Source organism: Lycorma delicatula, chromosome 4 (assembly GCF_047948215.1).
Source record: "Lycorma delicatula isolate Av1 chromosome 4, ASM4794821v1, whole genome shotgun sequence".
NCBI classification, from domain to species: Eukaryota; Metazoa; Arthropoda; class Insecta; order Hemiptera; family Fulgoridae; genus Lycorma; species Lycorma delicatula.
The window spans coordinates 93,741,606-93,764,380 of record NC_134458.1 but is presented as its reverse complement, the minus strand read 5'-3'; the positions used below and the strand labels follow the sequence as shown (position 1 = coordinate 93,764,380).

The window sequence follows — 22,775 nt, the reverse complement described above, 5'->3', positions numbered from 1 at the left end:
TAGTATCATTTTAGATATATTTGTTTACATGTTTGATTTATCAAATGAAACTGTTGTGTTATTTTTAATTTCAAGATTATTTACTTACTTTTTTGTTAGTTGAAAACCATTTTTTATATTATATATGTATGAAAGCTCTGTTTTATTTCTTAATTAATTAAATTATGTATATACATGAGGGTTGAGTGAAAAGTTCTGGGCCTCACACAGAAATTGTGTTCATACACTTAATTTCTTGATGGCTTTACATGATTTGTCTTCATTAGTGTACTGTAAGAGTTTCAAGTCGCTGTATCACTTTGTATAGTATTTACAGTCTCAAACTGGAGAATTAGGGCTTTTTTTGGAAAATGGAAAAACTGGAAATTCATGCGGTGATTAAATGTATTTTTCTGAAAGGCTTAAGTGCAATGGAAATTAAAGAAATTGATAAGACATTGGGAAACTCTTCTCCATCAAATACAACATTTAAACGCCAGGTTGCAGAATTTAAAATGAATCGAACACACGCACCAGTGATGCACCGTATACTCGATGCCCTTCTGAAGTGATTACACTAGAAATGATATAAAAAGTGCATAAAATTGTTTTTGCAGATCAATATTTATACAATATTTCAATGAGTTAGCAGAGTCTGAAGGCATGTCAACAGAATGTGTGCGCAGTATTTTGCATGAACATTTGGGCACGATCAAGCTGTACACCATTTGGGCACGATCAAGCTGTACACTATTTGGGCATGGGTGCTGTGTTTGCTCACACCTGACCAAAAACTATGCTAAAAAAACATTTCAAGTGATTGTCTTGAGCTCTTTTGGCACAATCCAGAGGGATTTTTTCATCAATTTGTAGCAGTTTATGTGACTGATCTGTGGCTCCCAGTGACTATCACTTGTTTCCTGACCTAAAAAAATTGGCTTTAAGGGGAGAGATTTTTGACCAATAATGAAGTTATTGCCGCTGTAAATGGTTAGTTTAAGGAGCTGGATAAATCAACATACCAAACTGGCATAAGTAAGTGCTCTTGTGGAACGCTGGACTAAATGTATAGACCTTAATGGTGACTATGTTGAAAAATAAATCAAAATGTACCCAGAAAAAATTTTTTTTTATCCAGGCCTGATACATTTCACCCCACCCTTGTATGTCTGTGTGGTTTTTTTAATAATTCACAATCATAAAAATATTGCATAGATTGCTACTTATTATAACAGCAGCCAAATTATTAAGCCTAAAAATGTTCATACAAATATATGTTTAAAAAGGTTCTATGAACATACTCTCTGTTCATCTAACAGGGTAAGCAGTAACAATCATAGAAATAAAGCATGAGCACAGATGAGAGAAACAGTGATTAAAGAAAACTGTATACAATTTATCAGAGATGAACCAATTATTTATTTTGTCAGGAATTGGTATACTTTCGCTCCCATAGAGGTAAACCCTAAAATGTCCAATGAAATATTTAATTAAAAATTAGATAATATGAAATAGGTTAGGTTTATCATAAAGTTGATGTCTGTAGCTCATCTAAATCATTGATTATACATATGTTTTTTATTATGTTATTTGTAGATCATGAAAAGGCACAACATTTATCAGAAAGCCAGAGCTGTTTGAAAATGATCTTTCTGTTACACCGTGATAAATCTGTAACTAGATATTATATTTAAAAATTTTTGTTTATTTAAACTAATTCATTTCACGTACAACTGAAATATTTTTTATTATTCTTTGAAAATGTGTTTTAATTAATGTGCTGATGTTATGATTACAGTGGGAAAATCATTCTAAAAGTTTAAGGTTAGAAGAACAAACTGTAGAAAAAATTAAAAGTCGTATTAATGTCAAAGTTATGACCGCATCCGGTACATGGATCGATTGGCAATATCTTATGGATGCTGCTGCTCTTTTAGCTAAGTGCAGATACACATTACAGTATACTTATCCTTATGCTTATTATATGGAACCTGGTCCACGTAAAGAATTGGTTAGTATATCAATATATTCTTTTAAAATTAGAGCAATTATAAAATAATGTGAATTTGGAATGTTGGTTGAATAAAATAAAAAAATTGCATATATGTTCCCCCACACATTGAATCTGTCAATACAGTAATTTTTTTTCATAATAAGTTTCAATTTGTAAAGAAATTTGTTATACACAAATCGTTTAATCTATGTTCAATTTCTGTGTACACAGTGTAGTTTATCTATAGTCTTTGATGGAGTCAAATTCCCGTAGCCGTAACAGTAAATGTTATGTCACATTATTTACATTTAGAATTCTTACAGTTTAATGATTTAACATTTACTCTTTCATTGTAATACATTTTATGCAAAAAGACTACATTAAAATGTGATCTTGCAAAAACATCTTATGGGAAATAAACGCTGTTTCCATTTTCATGATTATTCAGCTAATGGAAAAAAGTAGTAAAAACTTTAACTTATCAAGATAACAACTTCCATTAAACATTGTTATAGTGATTAAAAAAAGCCTAATTACAAAATTTTTCAATCACAAAAAATTAACTGTTAATTTTGTTTTCTCAAAATATGCTTATTGATTTTCAGTTTCCCATATTTATTAGTTATGTGTATTAATGCCCAGTTACATGAAAGTAGCTTTATTTCCAAAAACTGCAAACTGGAAGGGACAAATTGGTTTGACTACAACTGCTTCTGATCAGGGCAGTTTACTGTTTCCCTCAGGACAATTAATGTGTGATAATCCGGTGTTATATTAATTACAGTTAAATTAATTAATTATTCGCAAATATTATATTAAACCTTTGAAAAGTTTTAGTATAGACGTGGAAGTTCATGCAGTAAGTTTTAAGTTTATCCAGAACATCGGTCATTATTGAATATTGTTTCTGTAAAATTCATTTAAATATAAAAACAGTTTGTAAAACCAATAATAATGACTCAAATCTACTTCTTCAGATAGCCATTCAAAAATTCAACTACTCGTACTGAGTAAATTGTCATGATCAGTCATTATATTGTTCATTTATGATTGCTCTTGACCGCTTATTGTATTCAAAGTGAGGTGCAAACTAACTGAAACAAAGACATGTAACAAATTCAGAAAAAAATTTGTAAAACATTCGCAAATATTCTGTGAAGTCTGTTTTAAACTGAAAGTCTGAATGTTTAAAAAAGAAACTATTAAAAAATGTATTTCTTAATATAACATTAACTATCATAGGGTAACTAACCCTTACGGGAACCAAAATTTGGCTTAGTTGTATAGTCAACTTTAGATATATATGCAAAATTTTACCAAAATATCTAATAACACAGATAGGTGTTAGCTTTCCTCTCCCAGAGCCTGGGGCAGGTTCTGCTCTGGTCATTTGTTTTGTGAATTTTTGAAGTTGAAGTCTGCTGTCTGCCACTGACAGGTCAGACTTCGGTTTCCATTCTGCAAGTAAGGATTATTCTAGGCTAAATCAGATGTGGTTTGTTCCTCTTTGTAGAAGTGCTGTGTTTCTCACAGTGATACAATTATGCCAAGGTGACAGCTAGTGTTGTTTATACCAGGTATTTGTATCAATAGTTGATAAGTAATTGCCTTACTGCGATCAGGTCTGAATAGGCAACATATGACCTGATAAATCCCAACGGAAATAGGTAATGAACTGCTTTTCATTCATATACTATGAGGGGTGGCTGAAATGCTATTCACAATTGCTCATAACTTGCAAATGAAAAGAGATATTCAAATGAAACAAATATGGCATAAAAGTACATTTTACAATGTGTGATTGGAAAGTTTTAAGACAGATACCGCCGCTGCTCAATAGGAAGGGGTACATTTGCCCATGGGTGTGGAAAGAGAAGCTTTTTTTGCCCTGAAAAGATCACCACAATGTTTTTGTTGACTAGAGAGGGATGTCCTGGTGAATAAAGACGTTTTTTCAGTTTTCGATGGATTATTGATTTCACAAAATGGATGAAAAAACAGAATGTGTTTGTGTCAAGTTTTGTTTGAAAACCAGGAAATCAGCTTTGGAGACTTATGAACTTTTAAAAACAACCTCTGGAGATAAATTTCTGAGCTGGTCAAATGTTTTTGTCTGGTTCAACAAATTCAAAAATGGCTGTGAAGCAGTCAAAGAAAAATCCCAGTCTGGTCGGTTTTTCACTTCAAAATCCATTGAAAACATTGTGAAAGTTCATGATTTAGAGCACTCTGATCAAAGACATACAATTAGGGATATGGCTGATAAACTGAATTTAAGTTACTACACGATTCAATCAATTTTAACTGAAGATTTGAACATGTGTCACGTGTCCATGAAATTACTTCTGAAATTTTTATCAGACCAGCAGAAACACCAACCTGAAGTGTCCCAAGACCTGATTAATCAGGCCGAAACTGACCGAAGTTTGTTAAATACCTTAATTACAGGCAACGAATTATAGATTTATGGGCATGACCCAGAAAAGGCACAATTATTGCAGTGGAAGGATCCGAGTTCATCACCACTGAAAAAAGCACAACAAAGTCAGTGAATGTGAAGACAGTGGTGGTTTTCTTCAATTCTATGAGTATTGTGCATTAGGAATTTGCCCCTAAGGAGCAGATAGTCAACCAGGAGTACTCTAAAAGTGTTCTTCAGTGTTTACATGAAAATATGCGGAAGAAAAGTCCTGCATTCTGATGAGACTAGAATTGGGTCCTCCACCACGACAATATACTGGCTCATTGTCCATTCTCGATCACAAAATTTTTGGCCAAATTCCTGTGCTTCTGCAATCACCCTGTTCTCCTGATTTAGCCTTCACCAACTTCTACCTGTTTCCTAAAATGAAATTTTCACTGAAGAGAACCAATGTAATTCAATTAAAGATATCCAGGCAAATATGGAGAGGGTTCTTAACATCTTCAAGAAAGGAAATTTCCAGGAATGCTTCCAAAAGTGGAAACACCGTTGGAGTCTGTGTGTTCAGTCAGAATGACATTTGAAGGATATCCATCACAATAGCTTGTAAGTACTGCCATTTTGAAATTATAAGCCCAGTCTTAAAACTTTCTGATCACACCTCATATTTCCTACAAAAAGTTACATTAATTTTTCAATGTAGTCACTATTTACATATTTATCACAACATTGATGATCCAGTTTTCTCATTCCATCAGTGAGCAGTGGTAGTGGTCTTTCCTTGATCCATGATCTCACTGCATCCTTCAGTTCATCATCTTTGGTGAAGTGAATACTTGTGATATCCCTCTTTAATTGTGGAAAGAAATGAAACTCACATCGTGCCAAATCTGGTGATTACGGAGGATGTGGAATATTTTAACATTTTAACTTAACAAGAGCCTCAGTGCTTGCACATGATGTATGTGACTGAGCATTATTGTGTTTTAAAATGATCAGCTGTGTGGTTGTCAAACACAACACACATGTCTCTTAAGGTGTTTTAGAATCACCAAAAGGGGGTGGAAACACCTCTTTTTGGTGCTTCTCATCAGTTACTGAAACTGGTTGACCGGTGTGAGGTTCATTTTATTACCAGCTTCTGATGCAAAACATTTTTATTGCCCACATACTCACAGTACTTCAATCATCAGTTTCATCACCATAAATGGCTTTTAGATGATGATGAATGTTTCTAGCATTCACTTTTTTTGCTGTTAAAAATTCAATCGCTGCACATTGTTTTGCCATATTGATATAGTAGCTGTACTCGACTCCATAACAGAGGTAACTGAAAGAAAATGGGAGGGTGTGAGTCAACAAGTTTTGGAATGTTAGTAGTAGTGCTGGAATGAAACTTCAAGATGGCAGCATCTCTTGCTTATTGGTGTAACATTTTATTCTCCTGTTATATTCCAGTGAGCATTATATTTCAGGCATCCCTTTACTCACTGACAGTCTTCAGAGAGTATCTCCAATTAGGTACATCATCTCTACTTGTAAACATCTTCTGATAGTCTCCATTATTTATGTTAATGAATTGTGGTAAGTAGTAATAATTGTTTGATTATTTTAACCATAGTGTGACCATAGCTCTTTTTTATACTAAGTACTCTGTAACAGTTCATTAAGATGTTCAGTATCTTGCATTTTTTTTATTAAATTTTACTTACTAAATAATTTCTTAAGGAATTTCAATTGTTTTTAGTTTGAGTACCAGCAAGCTCAGTTAGAAGCAGAAATAGAGAACCTTTCTTGGAAAATTGAAAGAGCAGAAACTACAGATCGAGGAGATTTGGAAAATCAGATAGATATTGCAGAGAAACGGCGTACCACTCTGCTGAAAGATTTTCTAGAGGTATGACATAATGTGGAATAATGTTTGGGGACCATGTTGAAAACATAATGTTTGTAATAATTTGTTTAAAGATGTTTTTCTTGGATTGTATAATTATTGTAAATCTCTCTTTTATTATAAAATTAATGCAATTTCAGCTTAAAATGTATTAAAAATGTTATTCCTCAAGTTATAATCTGTTCACAGTTCAAAATTTTGTACTAATAAATGAGTACTCATAGTTATCACATGATACTGGTAGTGTATTACTATAGAACTGTGTGCATACATGAAGAGGACACATACATTAGTTATTACTAATCCATCTTTGAAATAGTTATAATTTTCAGTTTTGGTATATACTGCTTTTCATATATTTTGAGGTGTTTTTAAAAGCTTTAGGAATTTCTTAAGGTACTTAATCATTTTTTTCATATTAGAAACTGAAATAAGGTTCAGTATTTCTCGATAATATAGTTTCGGGTTCTTGTTTATTGATGTACTCAAATACTCAACTAGTATTATTTTTCAAATCCCTTCCTTTATGTGAATTTTTTTAACGTATATTATTCGATTAAAAATGTAACTTACATATTGCAGTGTTTGACATTTTTCTGTTAATGGTAAGCCATATAATATATATAAAATAAACATACAAATGGAATATATGCAGTTCAGCTGTATGTCTGTTTCCAAAAGCTAGTATTTACTAAAATTTGAATTCAGAGGAAATTGGTCTCCTAGTGGACCTAGAACTCATGGAGTGGAGTGAACTCATTGTTTGGACAACAGTGCTACAACTAAACCGAAATGATTCCATGTCATCCTTGCTCCATTACTTCTTATTTCTTTGAATTTGATGTGATGTGCTTTTTAATTTTAAAATAAATATGCAGGCAGATCAGTCAGCCTCTTAATCAAGAAACTGTTTTTGTCGGCCATTTCAAACACCAATAGTGTAAAATTACCTTCCACATTCACTTTATGCTTAAAAAATCCTTCATCTGTCTCTACAGTTTTCCTTGGATCTCCAGTGATGTAAATACATCGCTGTTGGATGTTTCTTCAAGATTATCTTTTGCATATAATTGTTTTAAGTCGACGCAACAGTCTCGTCAGAAATACCTTATGGCATAATTTTACAAATATCAGTTCATGCTGTAACAGTAACTGACAGCATATATGAAAAGGCACCATTAATTAACTGGTCACTTACATACTTGTGTGTTCATTTTATTTTTGATGTACTTATGTACATTACACTGCCACCGTACTGAATCGATAAACTATAAATTCATATTATATTAGATTTTGTGTACTTGGACAACTGATAGATGTTTTCTTCATTTTTAAAAAAGGAGATGGTAAAAAAAAGAATAAAATAACAAGTAACATTGATGCTGTTAAATTCACCATGTTTCCTGCATTATTATTATTATTACAATACACAGTAAAAGAAATAGCTTGCCTTACCATTAATAGAAAAGTAAATAGTGGTTCATACATTTAATCTCAATTTCATTTTGAAATTAAATTTTTCATTCTATATATATATTTAATTCTACCAATATTTATTTTTTATTTTAATGTTATTTTAATTTTACAAAGACACAATCTAATTCTTAAATTTTTTACTTGGAATTTGCAATATTCATTGAAGTCCTTTGTTAAATCCAACTAGAATTATAAGTATTCATGACTTGCTATTCAGCTTTATGATTTTTTTTTTTGGTGTAATTTTCTTTTTCCATTTTATTACAACGGAATTATTAATATTAAATATAATTTAGTTATTCATTAATTTTTATTGCGATTTATATTATTGATTTTCATTTTAAGTGAAATAGAAAATATTTATTAATTTTGATAAAGTATTGTTATTAATTGTTTTTCATACGATGCATAATATTTGGTACAAATTTTAATCACTTTGTTGTATTCTGTATCAGTTTATTGTGTATATTATTAATGTTAATAATGTACAGTTGAACTTTGTTACAATGAATACAGATTATCCTAGTTGACTGCAAAAATTAACAGATCACCTAAGTTAAGTGTGATTTTTACTTTAAATGATTGCTATTCATGCTTATTATAAATTAGCTTTGTTAACGTAGTGATCCAGTATTTTTTATAGAAATAAAATATTTCAAAAGAATTCTGTTGCTAATTTTTATTCATAAATGTTTACTTATTAAATTTTAGATCACTTATAAATATTATTTTTATTTAAATTTTTTTTAATGTGATAATGTACTACTCTCTACTTAGTTCATTTAGTTGTTTTATCAGTTTATTGATTTATGGCTTTCTTTAATCGATCTGATTAATGGATTCTATCAAAATACCTTTTTCTTTATAAATCTTATTTTCTTAATTAGGTATTTCTTAAATGTATATTTTCATAATAGTCAGGTTCAGACCAACGGGTGGTGATAAATGCATCACAGTATTTTGGGATTATGAAATGAGATCTATCCTATATTTTATAGCCTCAAAATCCATTTACCCGCTAAAATTTTAGTCATCTTTTTTCCACAATCCTGTAATAAGGAAAAAATCTTTTTTTTTTTAATTACTAAAATGTTAGTTTTTGTATGTTTAAATGTATCTCAGTTTATATGTTAGCTTGTTTAATAAATTATAAAATATTATTTACTTCAGAGATATTACAAATTTAGGAAAATGTACAATTTTTTTCCCCCAACAAAATTATAAAAAAATAAGACATTTTCAAAATTATTACCAGTTCAAAAATTCCTATCACTTCTACCCCGAGGTTCATTTGTTGAGTTTTTTTTTTAATTCTGTTCTCTTATAATTTATTTTTATTAAAAAATTTAATGAACCAACTTGTTTACTCATGTAGAATTCATTATGATAAAGTTCAGCTGTTTTTTACTTATATAATAATTTGTAGTATTTCTTTAATTAATGTATGTTTCATTTATTTTCTGAAGATTGAACATAACATCTTCCAAGGATAATGATTCATTTTAATTCTAAATTTTTTGCACAAATTTTAAATCATCTGAAAATAATTTTTTTAAATTACTTTGTGGATAATATTTAGTTTTTACCTGCTACCTACTTATTTAATAGTTTATTTAAAATTTTTATCAGAGGTTTTGGTTTATTTCTTCTACTGTTTGAGAGCCGTATGTATTTGTGTTGTTTTTATGTAAAAAAACTGTATTTTCATAATGGTTTATCAAGTAAAGTTTGTTATTTTCCTGCTTTTTAATATTTAAAACAAAATTTAAGAATAGAAGAAACTTCATGGTCAACTGACCCACAGAGACTGCCTCTGATAAGATTGGAACCATATACTTATCATATGGTCATGTTTTTTAATGCAGTTTATTAGTCAAGTTAACTTGTAGGTGTATTACAGTCTTTCATATTAATAGAAATAATAACAAATCTACAATTAACATGAAAATATTAGGTTAGGTGTGTTGTATTCATTTTTTTATAAAATGTTTAAGCCAAAATGATAATTATTTTAGATTCAAATCCCAGTGAGGCTTGACTTGGAAATTTTCATGTGCTACAAAATTTTCAAAACTGTATTCCTTAGCACAAATTTCAAGCTTATGTATCGAATTAATTGCATATTGTTAAAAAAAATTCCCTATTATTGGAAACTGAATAAATATATGAAACTTAAAGTGTTGGTTTAAAAGGGACAGTTTATTGAGTAATTATTGAGCCGCCTTAATCGATCTTTTCAATTGTAAGGTAAAGATTAATGTAAAACTGTGAAATCCGGTGGGTAAAATTGTATTATTTTTATTAATTGGAAGTTGTGTATGCAATCACATAAATTGTGATCTTCTATTTCTAATCTTACTAACAGAATCGGATGGGCTTCTTAATGAACTTTTACACACTTGTGTACAGAAATCTTCCCCTGAGTATAACATTATTTCTTTTATAGTAATTATTATTTTATTACATTTTTATGATAATTTTAAATTGAGAAATATGTTTATTTATTTAGAAAAATTTATTTGTTAATTATTTAATGTTGAGTGGTCTTTTTCACTATTATTAATTAAAAATGTTTATTGTTAACTGGTATTTTTGCTTCATTACAGTTAACAATAGAATATTAACTGGTATTTGAAGAATTAATGAAGATGGAACTGGAAGTCTTGGTGGTGTGCAATATATATGATTTTCATTACTTTGTTTGTATATATATATTTTTTTATTGTCACAATTATTTTGTTTTATTTAATTATTTATTTTTATAATTGTATTTATTAACATAGTTATAATCCAGCTGCTTTGCTGCTGTTGCCTTCTGTCATTCTCAGATACCTCATCAATTTATGTATTCTGTTTTACACTAGGATTTCTAATGGTCCTAGAATTCTACTTTTATTTCTAATTTTGCAACATTTTTTAATCTTTAAGCATAAAATTGTAATAAATTTTAAGGTAAAACCATAATTTATTTAACTTTTAAAATCAATTATACTACTTTATAGATTTTAGTAAGTGCATGTTATCTCATTTAATCATATTGGTTTGTGAAGTTACAATCATTTTTAAAGAAAAGTTTCAGGCCTTGAATTAAAGCAATGGCATGTTTTGTTTCTCTTTTTTTTTAATGCCAATTAAAATATTAATCACTGTATCTGCCAGTTTCGGATTATTTTTTAAAATGTAACTAAAAGCTAATCAATTCAAAGCTAGAAACAGTGTTCTGGGTATTAAAATGACATTTACTTTGGTATTAAAAATAAAGATTGAAACACTTTATCAGTTGAACCAACACTTGCACGGGGTGTTTGTAGCAGTTCTATGTGGTTAAAACTTTTTATTGTTATTGATGTATGTATAAAATTATATACGTCTTTTTAAATGTAGCTTTACTATTTTCTATCATTTAATTGCTATTTTTTCATCAATTTAGTCTTTACATCTTTCAGCCTTCATCAAATCATGTTGAAGACAATTTGCATAAAAAAATGTACCAATTAATAATATTTGCATAAAAACAAATGAATCAAATTTATACATAATATTAGAAGCATATTATATTATTACCATTAGATGTTTATTTTTTAATATACAAAGTATTTTTTGTGTTATTATTGTTATTTTATTAATATGTGTATCGTGCATATTATTGTACATTACTTTAGCATGAAATCCGTATTAATATTTAAGTGTTTTGGTTTTTATAGATTTAATTTTTCTGCAGATATATTGTAATTCACCCTATAGCATAATTAGTTTATTAATTTAAAAAAAAAAAAAATATTGTTAAATTATTTCTTGTTAAGTATTTATTACTGATGTAAAATTGAGTACTCTTTAAATGAAACATATTTATGTACTAATTTTTCCATGATCAATACAATACAGTGTTTAAAAAGTGACGCAACCTTATGGGAAAATGAGTAAATCGCAATAGTTGATGAAAGTGACCTTCATTATTCGTTTCACATAATCGAATACAACGCTCTTAAATACATGTAACATTTGTTGAGGAATTGCAGCGACACATCGTTCAATTTCGCTCTGCAATTCGGAAATGGTGTGAGGATGAGTTTTATAAGCGGCATGCTTAAGATATTCCCACAAGAAAAAGTCAGGAGCGGGTAAATCAGGAGACCAAAGGGCCCACAACCCCTTCAAAATCACTTGTCCATGAAAACACTGATCTAAAAGTCATAGTGTTGCCGGCTGTATGAGCTGTAGCATTGTCCTGCTGAAATCATGTACTCTAGCCATTCTGCAGGTATAGTGTTTACAAATTGTTGCACCATCTGTATGTAGCACTCACTGTTCACTGTGTCATGAAAGAATGTCATGAGGATTTACCTACGTGACATCGCATGCCAAACACCCACTTTTTGTCTGTGGAAACGAAACTTGTGCAGCTGATGTGGATTTTCCGTACACCAAACATGTGAATACTGGGCATTCATGTATCCATCAAAGTAGAACCATGCCTTGTCCAAAACCAATCGAGTTCTTTCCCATCTGGCATTACAGATGACATGAACTGCTGACAGAAAGCTACAGGTTTTCCAGTGTCTGCGGGTAGCAACTCGTGAGCAACACAAATTCTGTACGGATGCATCTTTAAACATTGTTCAGTGCCATGTGGGAGCTGCCAACAGATAGACCAGACTGGCTAGATAGGTGTTGCACAGACTTCTTGGGACTAACAGAATATTCAGCTTGCAAGTTGATCAACTTTTCTGGTGTTGGTTTTTTCAGTCGACTGCTTTTGGCTGCATCTGCCATATCCCTGTCTCTTGGAACTTGTCGTACAGCCACTTGATGGAGGACTTGTTTGGTGCATGCACACCATACTTTTCTGTGAATGCATTATGTGTCTAGGCATAACTGGCATATCTAATGTATTGGAAGACAATGAATATTCTCTGCTGCATTGTGTAACCCATTTTTCCTCAATTAAACCTGCAACAAAAGAAGAAAACATTCTTCCATAAAGTTGTATCACTTTTTGAACACTCTAGTGTGACAATATTAATTTTTTTATTTGTATGTTTTTTGCTTTATTTCTGGATTAAGCCGAAGTTGTTAAATTTTAACAAAAGATCATTTACCTTTCACTACTACCTGAAAAAACCTTTTCCTTCCAGATTTGCATATTTATGTTATTGCTTTGGTCCTTTGCTAAATGTTCGAAAATTATGCAGTATTTTTTGGTTGATATTTAGTCACTGTATATGACAAATTTTTTATTTAATCTAGAGATCCAGTTTTAATGAATAGTCACTGCCTCTTATTGTCTTAACATGATGATAATCTTATTAATGTGTGAGTAAATGTGATTTGGTTACATTCACTAGTTTGATTGAATTATACAAATTATTTCAGTTTCATTCTGAAAATACTTTGTTTAATGTCAGTTTTGTGTTTGTTTTTTTTGTATTAGTATGAACTAATTAATTACATAAAAATATATAGTTATTAATTTATAGTTATATTAATTAAATTTTATTATAATTAAATCTTAAGTATCGCATTTGAAACGCCAATTTTTTATTTACATTTTAGTAAATCTTTTTGATTAAATTTTGAAAAGTTGGAAAATATGTTTAAGGGTCACATTCACTGTGCTTCCTTGGGGTAGCAAAACCATTTGTGATGATTCCAATGTTATTAATGCTGAAGTGCACAGTAGATGAATATCAGCAGTTATAACCACCTACACCAACTGTTAGGTTGGAATACAGACCCTACCACCAACATTTTCATATTAAAGAAATGTTTTTAAAGTATTTTGTCTGCTTGACCAATAAAAAATGTTTTAGGTGACTATCAGTCCGTGCTGGACTATTATGCATATCAATGCTCATTACTAGTTTACACATTTGTAATGTGTGCTGACCTTGAGTGCAACAAAATATAAGTAGTAAGAAAGCTTCTCAGCTTCAATGTTTTTAATAATTTTCTTCATTTGTGATTTCATTTGATTTAAGTGAAAAGTATTTTTATAAAATTTTTAACTTTTTATTATATTTTATTTATTTTATATTTAAACCCAAAATTATTCATTGTTCATATTAATGTTTTGAGTTTTTTAAAAATCTTTTTAGAATTTAGGGATTTAATATTCAAGAAAAACTCATGTTTGTGATACTGTTAAATTTTAATCAATAATAAGATTTACTGTTTTGATTTTCTCAGATCTGCAATCTGATCTGTACATCTGCTGGATTGGCTTATAACAACTTAACTTATGTTAGCACTGTTATAGTTACTTGTGTGTTAACTAATATCTAACAAGTTCAGTACTGTTTGAACTAGATAGATAATGCTCAATATAAAAATTCTCTAATTTTCCATAAAGCCTTTCAGAAATCCTGTACAGAAAGAGACCTAAACAGTTATTTACTAATCTTACCAATGGCCCCTAATAATATAAGTATTATTATCAGTGATTGCTGTCCACATATGTAACTACAGTCCACATATGTAACTACAATCCATTTTTCTCATCATTGTATGATGGAGTTATAGTAATTTCATGATAAACACTTATCTGGCTGTTTTATCAGTCATTATCGAGCATCGTATGTGTAGGAAGAGAAAGAAATTTGTTATCCTAATAACCCATAACTCTAGACCTAGTATATTTGGCAGTGTTGCGTCGGCTTTGTTATAACCAACAGTAAATTGGCAAGTAAAACAGACTTATTTTATAAAAGCTTTTACACATCAAATAACTGTATACTAAACCATACTATTCATTCAACATACCATGCTAATTATTTTTATTAAATAAAATAATACAGTTAATTGTTACAGTTTATAGACTGTGTGTTGCTAAGACTATGAAAACAATGTTTACTATAATATTTGGTTGTAATTTGCTAAAATAACTTAGCTCATTCCGTTACAGTTTTAAAGAAATATTATTATTCTTGTTCAACCTAACCTAAGCTTATTCATGAGCTCTGCCTCTGTAACTAAAGGAATCCTATTGTTCTTCTGTTCCCCTTGCAGTGTGGTCTCTTATCATAATGTTACATGATTTCTTTTGCCTAATATGTAAACACTTGTTAAATTTCATAAGGATGTAATATATTACTGTTCACAGCTTCATTATTTCTTCATCTGATTCATTTTTAAAATAATATTTACTCTGTTTTTAGCATAGGTAGATAAATATCATCCATTTGTTTGATATTATATCAGTTTTTATTGAAACAATTCTTTTAAAATGTGCAGTTCTACTCTGGTAGAACCGTAGTGATATTACTTATACTTGGTTGAGTAATAATTTTGTTAGTGCTAATGAATTTGTACTCTTTAGTGCTTCCCTTCAAATTTTTAGTTATATATGTAGTTGTACTATTATCAACAAAGATTCTAACAAATTTCATTCTAGCAGCTAATTACTTTGTTAAAATCTTTCATTATATAAATTATTATTATGTGTTCAAAAAATGAACACTTTCAAAAGTAAAGCAATCTGTACTTCATTGCAGTGCAGTGAAGTACTGAAAATGTTTTATGTCAAAACAAAACAGTTTTTATGTTGCTATTAGATGGATGGTGCTCAATTTTCTGTTTCATGACCGTAGTGTGTTTTCATACTTTTCAGACAATTTTATTTAAAAATTTAACGGAACATTGGTCACTTGTCTATAATGACATATTATATTCAGAGTATTGAATATCTATACTCACAGTAGTGGTTGCCTTCATAGTAAAAAAAATTGAATTTCCTAATTTAAAAGGGTTGTTTGTGGGAGGAATTAAGTAGATTTTATACAAAGTTGTTTTATAATAGAAATCAAACTCAAATAATATCGATTACCATCATGAAATACATTTTGGAAACTGTTCAAAATAGCTGCAGAATAAGTTATTTCCCAATTCGGTTGTAAAAAGTGTGTTAGTGCAAGACTTTATTTATATATTGGCACTTGGTCATCATTGCAGAGGTGATCATCCATTAGAAAAAGTCCGCTCTACTCCAATTTATGTTTGTAATAGCATACATAATTAATATTTAATACAAAGTAGTTATAGTAGACTCCCTTGTTAATGATCTTCCAGTTTAGCTGACATTGATAAAGGCGTAATTAAATGGATAGCTTAAAATTTCATATTCTTTACTTAAAAATAATTTAAATTTTAAATATGCATTATGCTGTTCATTTTATTTACAGCTGTATTTCCTACTTGTTTTGTTTTAACCGACTCATTGATCCTGGTAATGTAAACCACTTTGTATTATGTTATAACAAGGCCTGCTATCATGATCTCCTGGCAGATTATATAAATATCTCTATATACGAGGATCATTTAGTAATTAAAAACACAAATTAGTCTGGAGCTAAAATGAGTTATTTAATTCGTGTGACTTATTTTTCACATTTCAGCATAATCTACAGCTACATTAATACACTTGTCCCATCTCTGAATCAGCTTATTTATGCCTACTGTGAAGAAATCTTTGTCTTGATGTCAGAGCCAATGTATCCCATTTTCTTTGATGTCGTCATTAGCGTTAAACTTCTTACCACAAAGTGTCTTCTTGAGTGGAAATCCAAGCAGGGCCAAGTCAGAACTATATAGGGAGTTGAGGTCGTACTTCCTGATGCAATTTGAATTAACTGAATTTTGTGTGATGCCTTTGCATCGAAATCCAGGATGTTTTTTCAATAGCGCTGGCTTCACTTTGTCGATGAGCATGTCACAGTAGTATGCAATGTTTATTGTTCACTGATCTTCTAGAAAATCAACAGAAACAGGCCTTTTTCATCACAAAGATTGTCATCTTGTTTTTCCTGCTGATGTCGGATTCAAACATTTTTCTTGACAGGTGAACTCTTACATTTCACCTCCATGCTGTGTCTTTTTGATCTCAATTTGTAATGGTGTATCCATGTCACATCACAAATTAAAATACTATGTAAAAAAGCTTCATTTCTTGCTGATAACTGTTGTTTCAGTCTTGTACACATGCAAAGTTTTATCTCCTTATGGTGATCTGTCAACTCTCCTCGACCCATCTTGCACTTGTTTTACAGTACTTGAGCGTGTCAGAGATAATGTTATGAAATGTACCGACACTTACTTGTAATTTTTCAACTGTAACAGTCACTCTTCTTAGATGAGAGAGTCTGTGCAATTTTCAAGCACTGGGGTTTAAAATGTAATTAAATATTCAAAATTGTGTTCATCGTTCACTGAAGTTTACCGTCTAAATTTTTCTACCTGCTTGTAAAAATTTCTGGTTTATATAACTTTTTCCTTATTGTTTGGTCATTGAGAGTAAATTTTAATTTTTTTTTTAATAAATTCCATATGGTAATTACGAGCAAGAAAAGTGAACATATTGTTATACATCGGGTAAGAAGTTAAAGGCATTAGAAAGATTGTATAAAAATGCAGCTTGTTGAAGAAAATTGGGATTGGTGAATTATTGGTTAAATACAGAAAAGATGGCAAAGCCTAATTCCATATCTTTTGAGTCTTCTTTACATTCATGTGTACTACAGAAAAACTTAATTTGGAGATTTTGGTTCACCAGATTTGGCTATGGTTTATCAAACAGAAAAGTTTAGGGGTTTCTATTTAATGGTCAGATAATAAAAGAAAAAAGTTTCTTTAAATCACTCATTTGATGGAGATTTGCCTTTAGTGATGATTGTTTAACAAGATGAAAAGACATGAAATTGTATAGTATTTTAATTGTTTTTGAAACTTCTGTAGTGTATTATTCAGTTGAATATTCAATATTATATTTTATTTAATCAATAAAGAACTAAAAAAACATAGGTTTGTTGGTTTAACCAACTCTTTTGCTTATTCAATGCCCTGTCAGCTCCAATTAAGAATGTTTACTGTATCTAAAATTAGTATATTTATTTCCAGTTGCATAATTACATAAAATACAACGTTCCAAAATTTGGAAAATATGTATGTGTTCAATAAATTTTGCTAAATTCAAGGAAAAACTGACATTCTAAATTAATTTTTACAACTACTTTCTAATCCATCAAACTTGAAAATGTGTGTTGTTTTTCAGCAGCTTGGTTCCTAGTACTGTCACTGCATCTGATTCTTCCTATACCTTCATAACAAATTCTAACATTTCTCTACAAATCATTTTAGTATCAACACTTGCAATCATAAAAGAGTGATGGTTTTTTGTTTATTCTTTGATGATATCACTACATAAGCTTGAAACCTATGCATGTGGGATATGGAATTTTGTAGTGTATGAAAAATGTCATGCCTGTCCGGGGTTTGAACCTAGGGTCTTCAGATGAAAGGCTGAGGCAGTAATGTCGGAGATACCAATTTGCCATGGTGGTTTAGTTTGTATACGTTTTTTTTACCGATTTTTCATATTGGCAAAGTGGTGGTTAGTTAAATTACATTATAATTTTGCCAGCCATTTTCAAAATTAATTAATTTACAATTAATTATGCTAATTAAGATTTTTTAAATAGATTCATTAGTATACCAATATTTAATCAAAACTGCTGACTTGGGTATGTTGTATGACTGTAGGAAATGGCTTATTTTATATATACTTTGCCTAATTCTACTTTGATAATCACAAGTGTCATTCAAAATTTCATATCCTGAAGAACATTTGTTTATTTTTATCCAACCACTAACATAATTCTTGCCGACAGACATTTGAATCTATCACACATTCCTGTTGTGTAATTTAACATTATATGATTTTTTTTAATGTTTCTTTCATTCTTTTGCTGACCGATAATTTTTTTTCTCTAATTAAATCTCTATACTTCAGACTTATAAGAACAAGTGATTTCTTTGGTTCTGTGCAGTGAACACTGATATCAGACTTCAACCTCTGGTTGGAACCGACCTTGTGTTTTTGAATTTACCATTTTCTGCACTTGTCATAACATCTCTGACATATATAACTAACTCATGATATTACAAATATCAAGCTCAGCTATTCTAACATTTTTTTTGAGGTGACTGATCATGAATTATCAAGAAGCAATTTATTGAGTTTTCACTATGATAATCTTGATTGCTTGAACAAATGATGCCATCTATTTGAACAACTTCTGCGTCTAATACAGTGTGATAATTAAATTTACTTTGATTTGTTGAGAGTGGCTAGTCCTATTAAATAGCATCTCTTACACCCTCCAGCACATACGAAAATTTGTTGCAGGATGTTAGTTACACATATTTGTTTCTTTGAATATTTATTGATGAATGTTTAAAAAAATAAGAAGTTGATTGATGGTTAACCCTCAGGTTGAACTTTCAGTCCTGCATTAGAAACAAAATATTCTACCTTTTTAATAGATCACTATTCTTATCTGTAAAATAATGCAAGAGATCAGTTGCATTTGTTTCTTGTAGTATATCATTTGCATGTTTTTGGATTTTTTTAGGATTGTTACAAATTTCTGAGGTAGAAATAAATGGTTAGAAGTTACTATAAATTTGCATTGCACTTATTTTCTCTGCATTATCAGTCAAACATTCTGCTTTTGTTGTCGGTTGTTAATCCTGTTCAATTTTTGAACAGGATTAACAGCCGTTATTATTATTATTAGTGTCAGTTGACAATCCTGAGGCAGTTGCGGTTGATGTCTGTTAAGTCGTTCAAAGGTAGTACTTCAGATTTTGGACTCTCTATTGTTTATTAAATATTGTTTATAATTATAGAGGATAATTATGGAATAACAAGGAAATTAAATGGTGGCCACTCTGTAGAATCAATCTGGAAAGAAATAGGAGGTGAATAACTTTCTATGGATTTGCCCTGAATCTACTACACATATTTATAACATTTTCAGTAGAAATGTATTCAGATTAGAAGGCCCAGCTTTAACTATTCGGCATCTAAGCCAGTAGTTTTGCTTTTAGTTTATCCTAAGCAGTCTTACAGGCAGAAACATATCCTCTAGGCTCTAACAAAGAAACTTCTGTCCATTAGAAGGTGCCAGCATGACATCATAGGTGGAATGAGTTTTTGGCCAATATAATAACCATGATATGTATTCAAGAAGGACTTTTTTTCAAGGACAAAAATTAAGAAGTTGACAGTTTCCTGATCAAAGGAAAAGGGCTTGAGAAGAATGAGAGACAATCAACTCGTAGACAACGTGCTTGTGATCAGAGTTTTATATTAATGAAAATCATGGATAGGTGTTCATTAATGATTCAAAATTTTTAAACAATATGTAGTAATTTTATACCCTTGCTCTAAGAACTATTCATGTATTCACTGTTTGTGTATATGCTGGGCAGAGAAACAAAATTTTTGTGAATAGAGAATAAACATTTTGCATTTTATAACAAATAATTATGATTATAATCTAATTAAAGCTGATGCATATGGAAAGAGAAGGCTTGAACCCCTGGGTTAACCGGGTTTGCTACTGTTATAACAGTTTTTCAACCACTATTAGTTGCTGGCAGCATCCTGCTCTGATCACCCATAAAAGTACACAATGCACATATCCGTTGTGATATGGATATTCACAAATTATCACTGTTTCGCTTAGGGAGGGTGCTGTTTTGCATTTTTTTATGGGTTTTATTTGAGTTTATCTCATTGAATATCCTAGAAACATAACTAATCATTTAAGTCAGCAAATTATGTTTCACTGAATGTATTCTTGTGCTTGGATTTTTTCACATTGAATTCTTTTTTGAAGCCACAGTTTTTTTGCAAATAATTATTTCTTACATGACTAAACATAGAAGTGATTATTATATAGTGAAAACAGTGTAAATGAATTTGCTTAGCTTGTTCCTTTTACAGATTTGGTACTGCTTCCTTAAGCTGTAAAATTCCATTGTAAATTATAATGTAAAGTCATCCTACTAAACGGTTCCATATGTCATATTTAATTTTAGTAACCTTTATCAATCAACTTTTAAATTTTCTATCATTAAGTCTAACAATATTCCTTAAAGCACGTATCAAATGTGAATTTACCGTATTATTAATATAGTTAAACTGTAATTGATATTTATTAGTTGTTACCTTCAGAAGGCTGAATTTATGGCTGATGTTTTCATCTAGTGCTTTGTTGTTGAATATAAATATATATATATTCTGTCTTTGGTCCTAATTTAAGTTTAATCGGCTGATCACATAATAATTTCCAAATATTTAATTGTATGATTGCTGTTTACTTATCAATCTCCTCTGTAAAAAGTTATTTCATAGATTGTGTATATGTGCTTATAGAATAAGTTTAATATTGATGTACCATGCAATAAGTAGTTTGTAATAAGTTCTTGTGTATTTGAGGTGTACGTATAAATATACACACACACATATATATATATATAACTTGAAGTGGTGTGTAACATTTTCCATTGTATTTAATTTCAGGTGACTTGTATTGATAAGTATATTGTATTATGTTAGTTGTACCAGAGTTTCATTAAAGGTGTGTTTATGTGTGCATGTGGTGTAGAAGTAATTATTATTGTATTAGTTATTCAGTTTAAATTTAAAGAAAAGGAGAGTTTTCAACATTTTTTCATGTCCAATTTGTATACAGTGAAAACTAAAAAATAATTGATGCACATATATAAAAAAAAAAAAATATTGTAATTTATTCTTTAACTAATTCTGTTAAATTGGTAATAAAATTGTTGGTGCACTTATCCTTCATTTTCAATCATTTACAGATTTTAAATGATAGTATTATTTTAAATATAATCAGTTAGTCATGTTATAATTGTAAGTATTCACTTCATGATTTTTTTTTTTAATATTTAAATAAGTAATGTACATGTTTGTTACGGTAAGTATAATCATCTACATTACTGTTATATTTATTTAAGGCATAATTTTGTAAACTATGCATAATTTACATTATTGTATGAAAAAACTCAGTAAACAGATGTTCTGTATGTGCTTTAATTAAACAGTTATATATAACAATAAAGTAAAGGTTTGCCTAAAAATGTTTTTATTTATTATGCATTTCCAATATATCATCTAGCAGCATCCTGGAAATTGAAGGGTGAAATGCCAACAGCCAAAGCCAAACCAGTTCCTGTAGATTACACTCGTTAACAAACATTGGGGGTATATTAGTTACTGATGGCTATATCAATATATTCCACTATAATAAAGTTTTATATATATATATGTTCTCTACATCTTCCTTTGTATATGAATGTCCCATTTAAACATTTGTTTTGTCTAGATGCTTATTCATATCAAATTTGAAGGTTTCCTTATTGTTTTCTTTGTAATACATTAACCTTCCACATCATGATCTCTTCATGCATCTCTTTTCATAACATCCACCCATCACATCCTTACATGTCATACTTACGCATCTACTGTGTACAGTAGTTTATGTATTTATTGAGAATAATAAAAGTACAAGGGAAACTATTTTTTTTACGTTGGTTAGAGTACAGTATCTGATAGAATCTGCATGGTTCATAGTTTATTTCGTAATAACAGCGACATTCTGTTTGCAGTTGTTTTTAAAATGGCCTTGTTGACTCAAATCCTGCTAAGTGGGGATATGTTTAGTCATTTGATTACTTTGTGAGAAACTGCCACAGTCTCGCACACGCTCTTTCTGTGTATAGCAAACATGTCAAGAATAGAAAAATATGGCACAATAGTATTGCAAATTTAGCAGGAAATAGTGATGTTCATGATGCAGAAAGTTGACTAACTTCACTTGTTAATGACATTTTGCCTTCAGGAGACATTATAAATGTTGGTGCTGACTGAAAACCCTGTACAAATTGTTTTGAGAAGAAAAGGCATACCAACAGATGATTGAAACAGTTAAAGCATGGAGAGCCATCATATCTTGGTCATAAAGTGTGTCTTGTTATGTTTCATAGTGCAGGGGAGATCCGTAGGAAAGGTACATGAAGAAGAAAGGTTATGGTTTTGTAACATTAAATTAATTAATGATTCCCAATCTCATGGAGAAGATTGCATTTGAAGATCATTTTATATGTATTGCCATGTTTATGTTATGTATACACCCACCAAAAAAAATAAA

General features: G+C 30.0%; 1 protein-coding gene across 3 annotated transcripts in view; it reads left to right on the top strand.

Moving 5' to 3' along the window:
- Positions 1–22,775, top strand: part of ari-2 (E3 ubiquitin-protein ligase ari-2) — a 316,218-nt gene that overhangs the window by 39,457 nt on the left and 253,986 nt on the right. For 2 of the 3 annotated variants that reach the window (XM_075363686.1, XM_075363685.1), the window contains exons 8-9: positions 1,778–1,990; positions 6,142–6,291. In XM_075363686.1, coding sequence (XP_075219801.1) covers positions 1,778–1,990; positions 6,142–6,291 — 363 coding nt within the window. Of the gene's footprint in view, positions 1–1,777; positions 1,991–6,141; positions 6,292–10,370; positions 11,330–22,775 lie in introns of those variants that run through there. The other variant, XM_075363687.1, reaches the window with a different exon arrangement.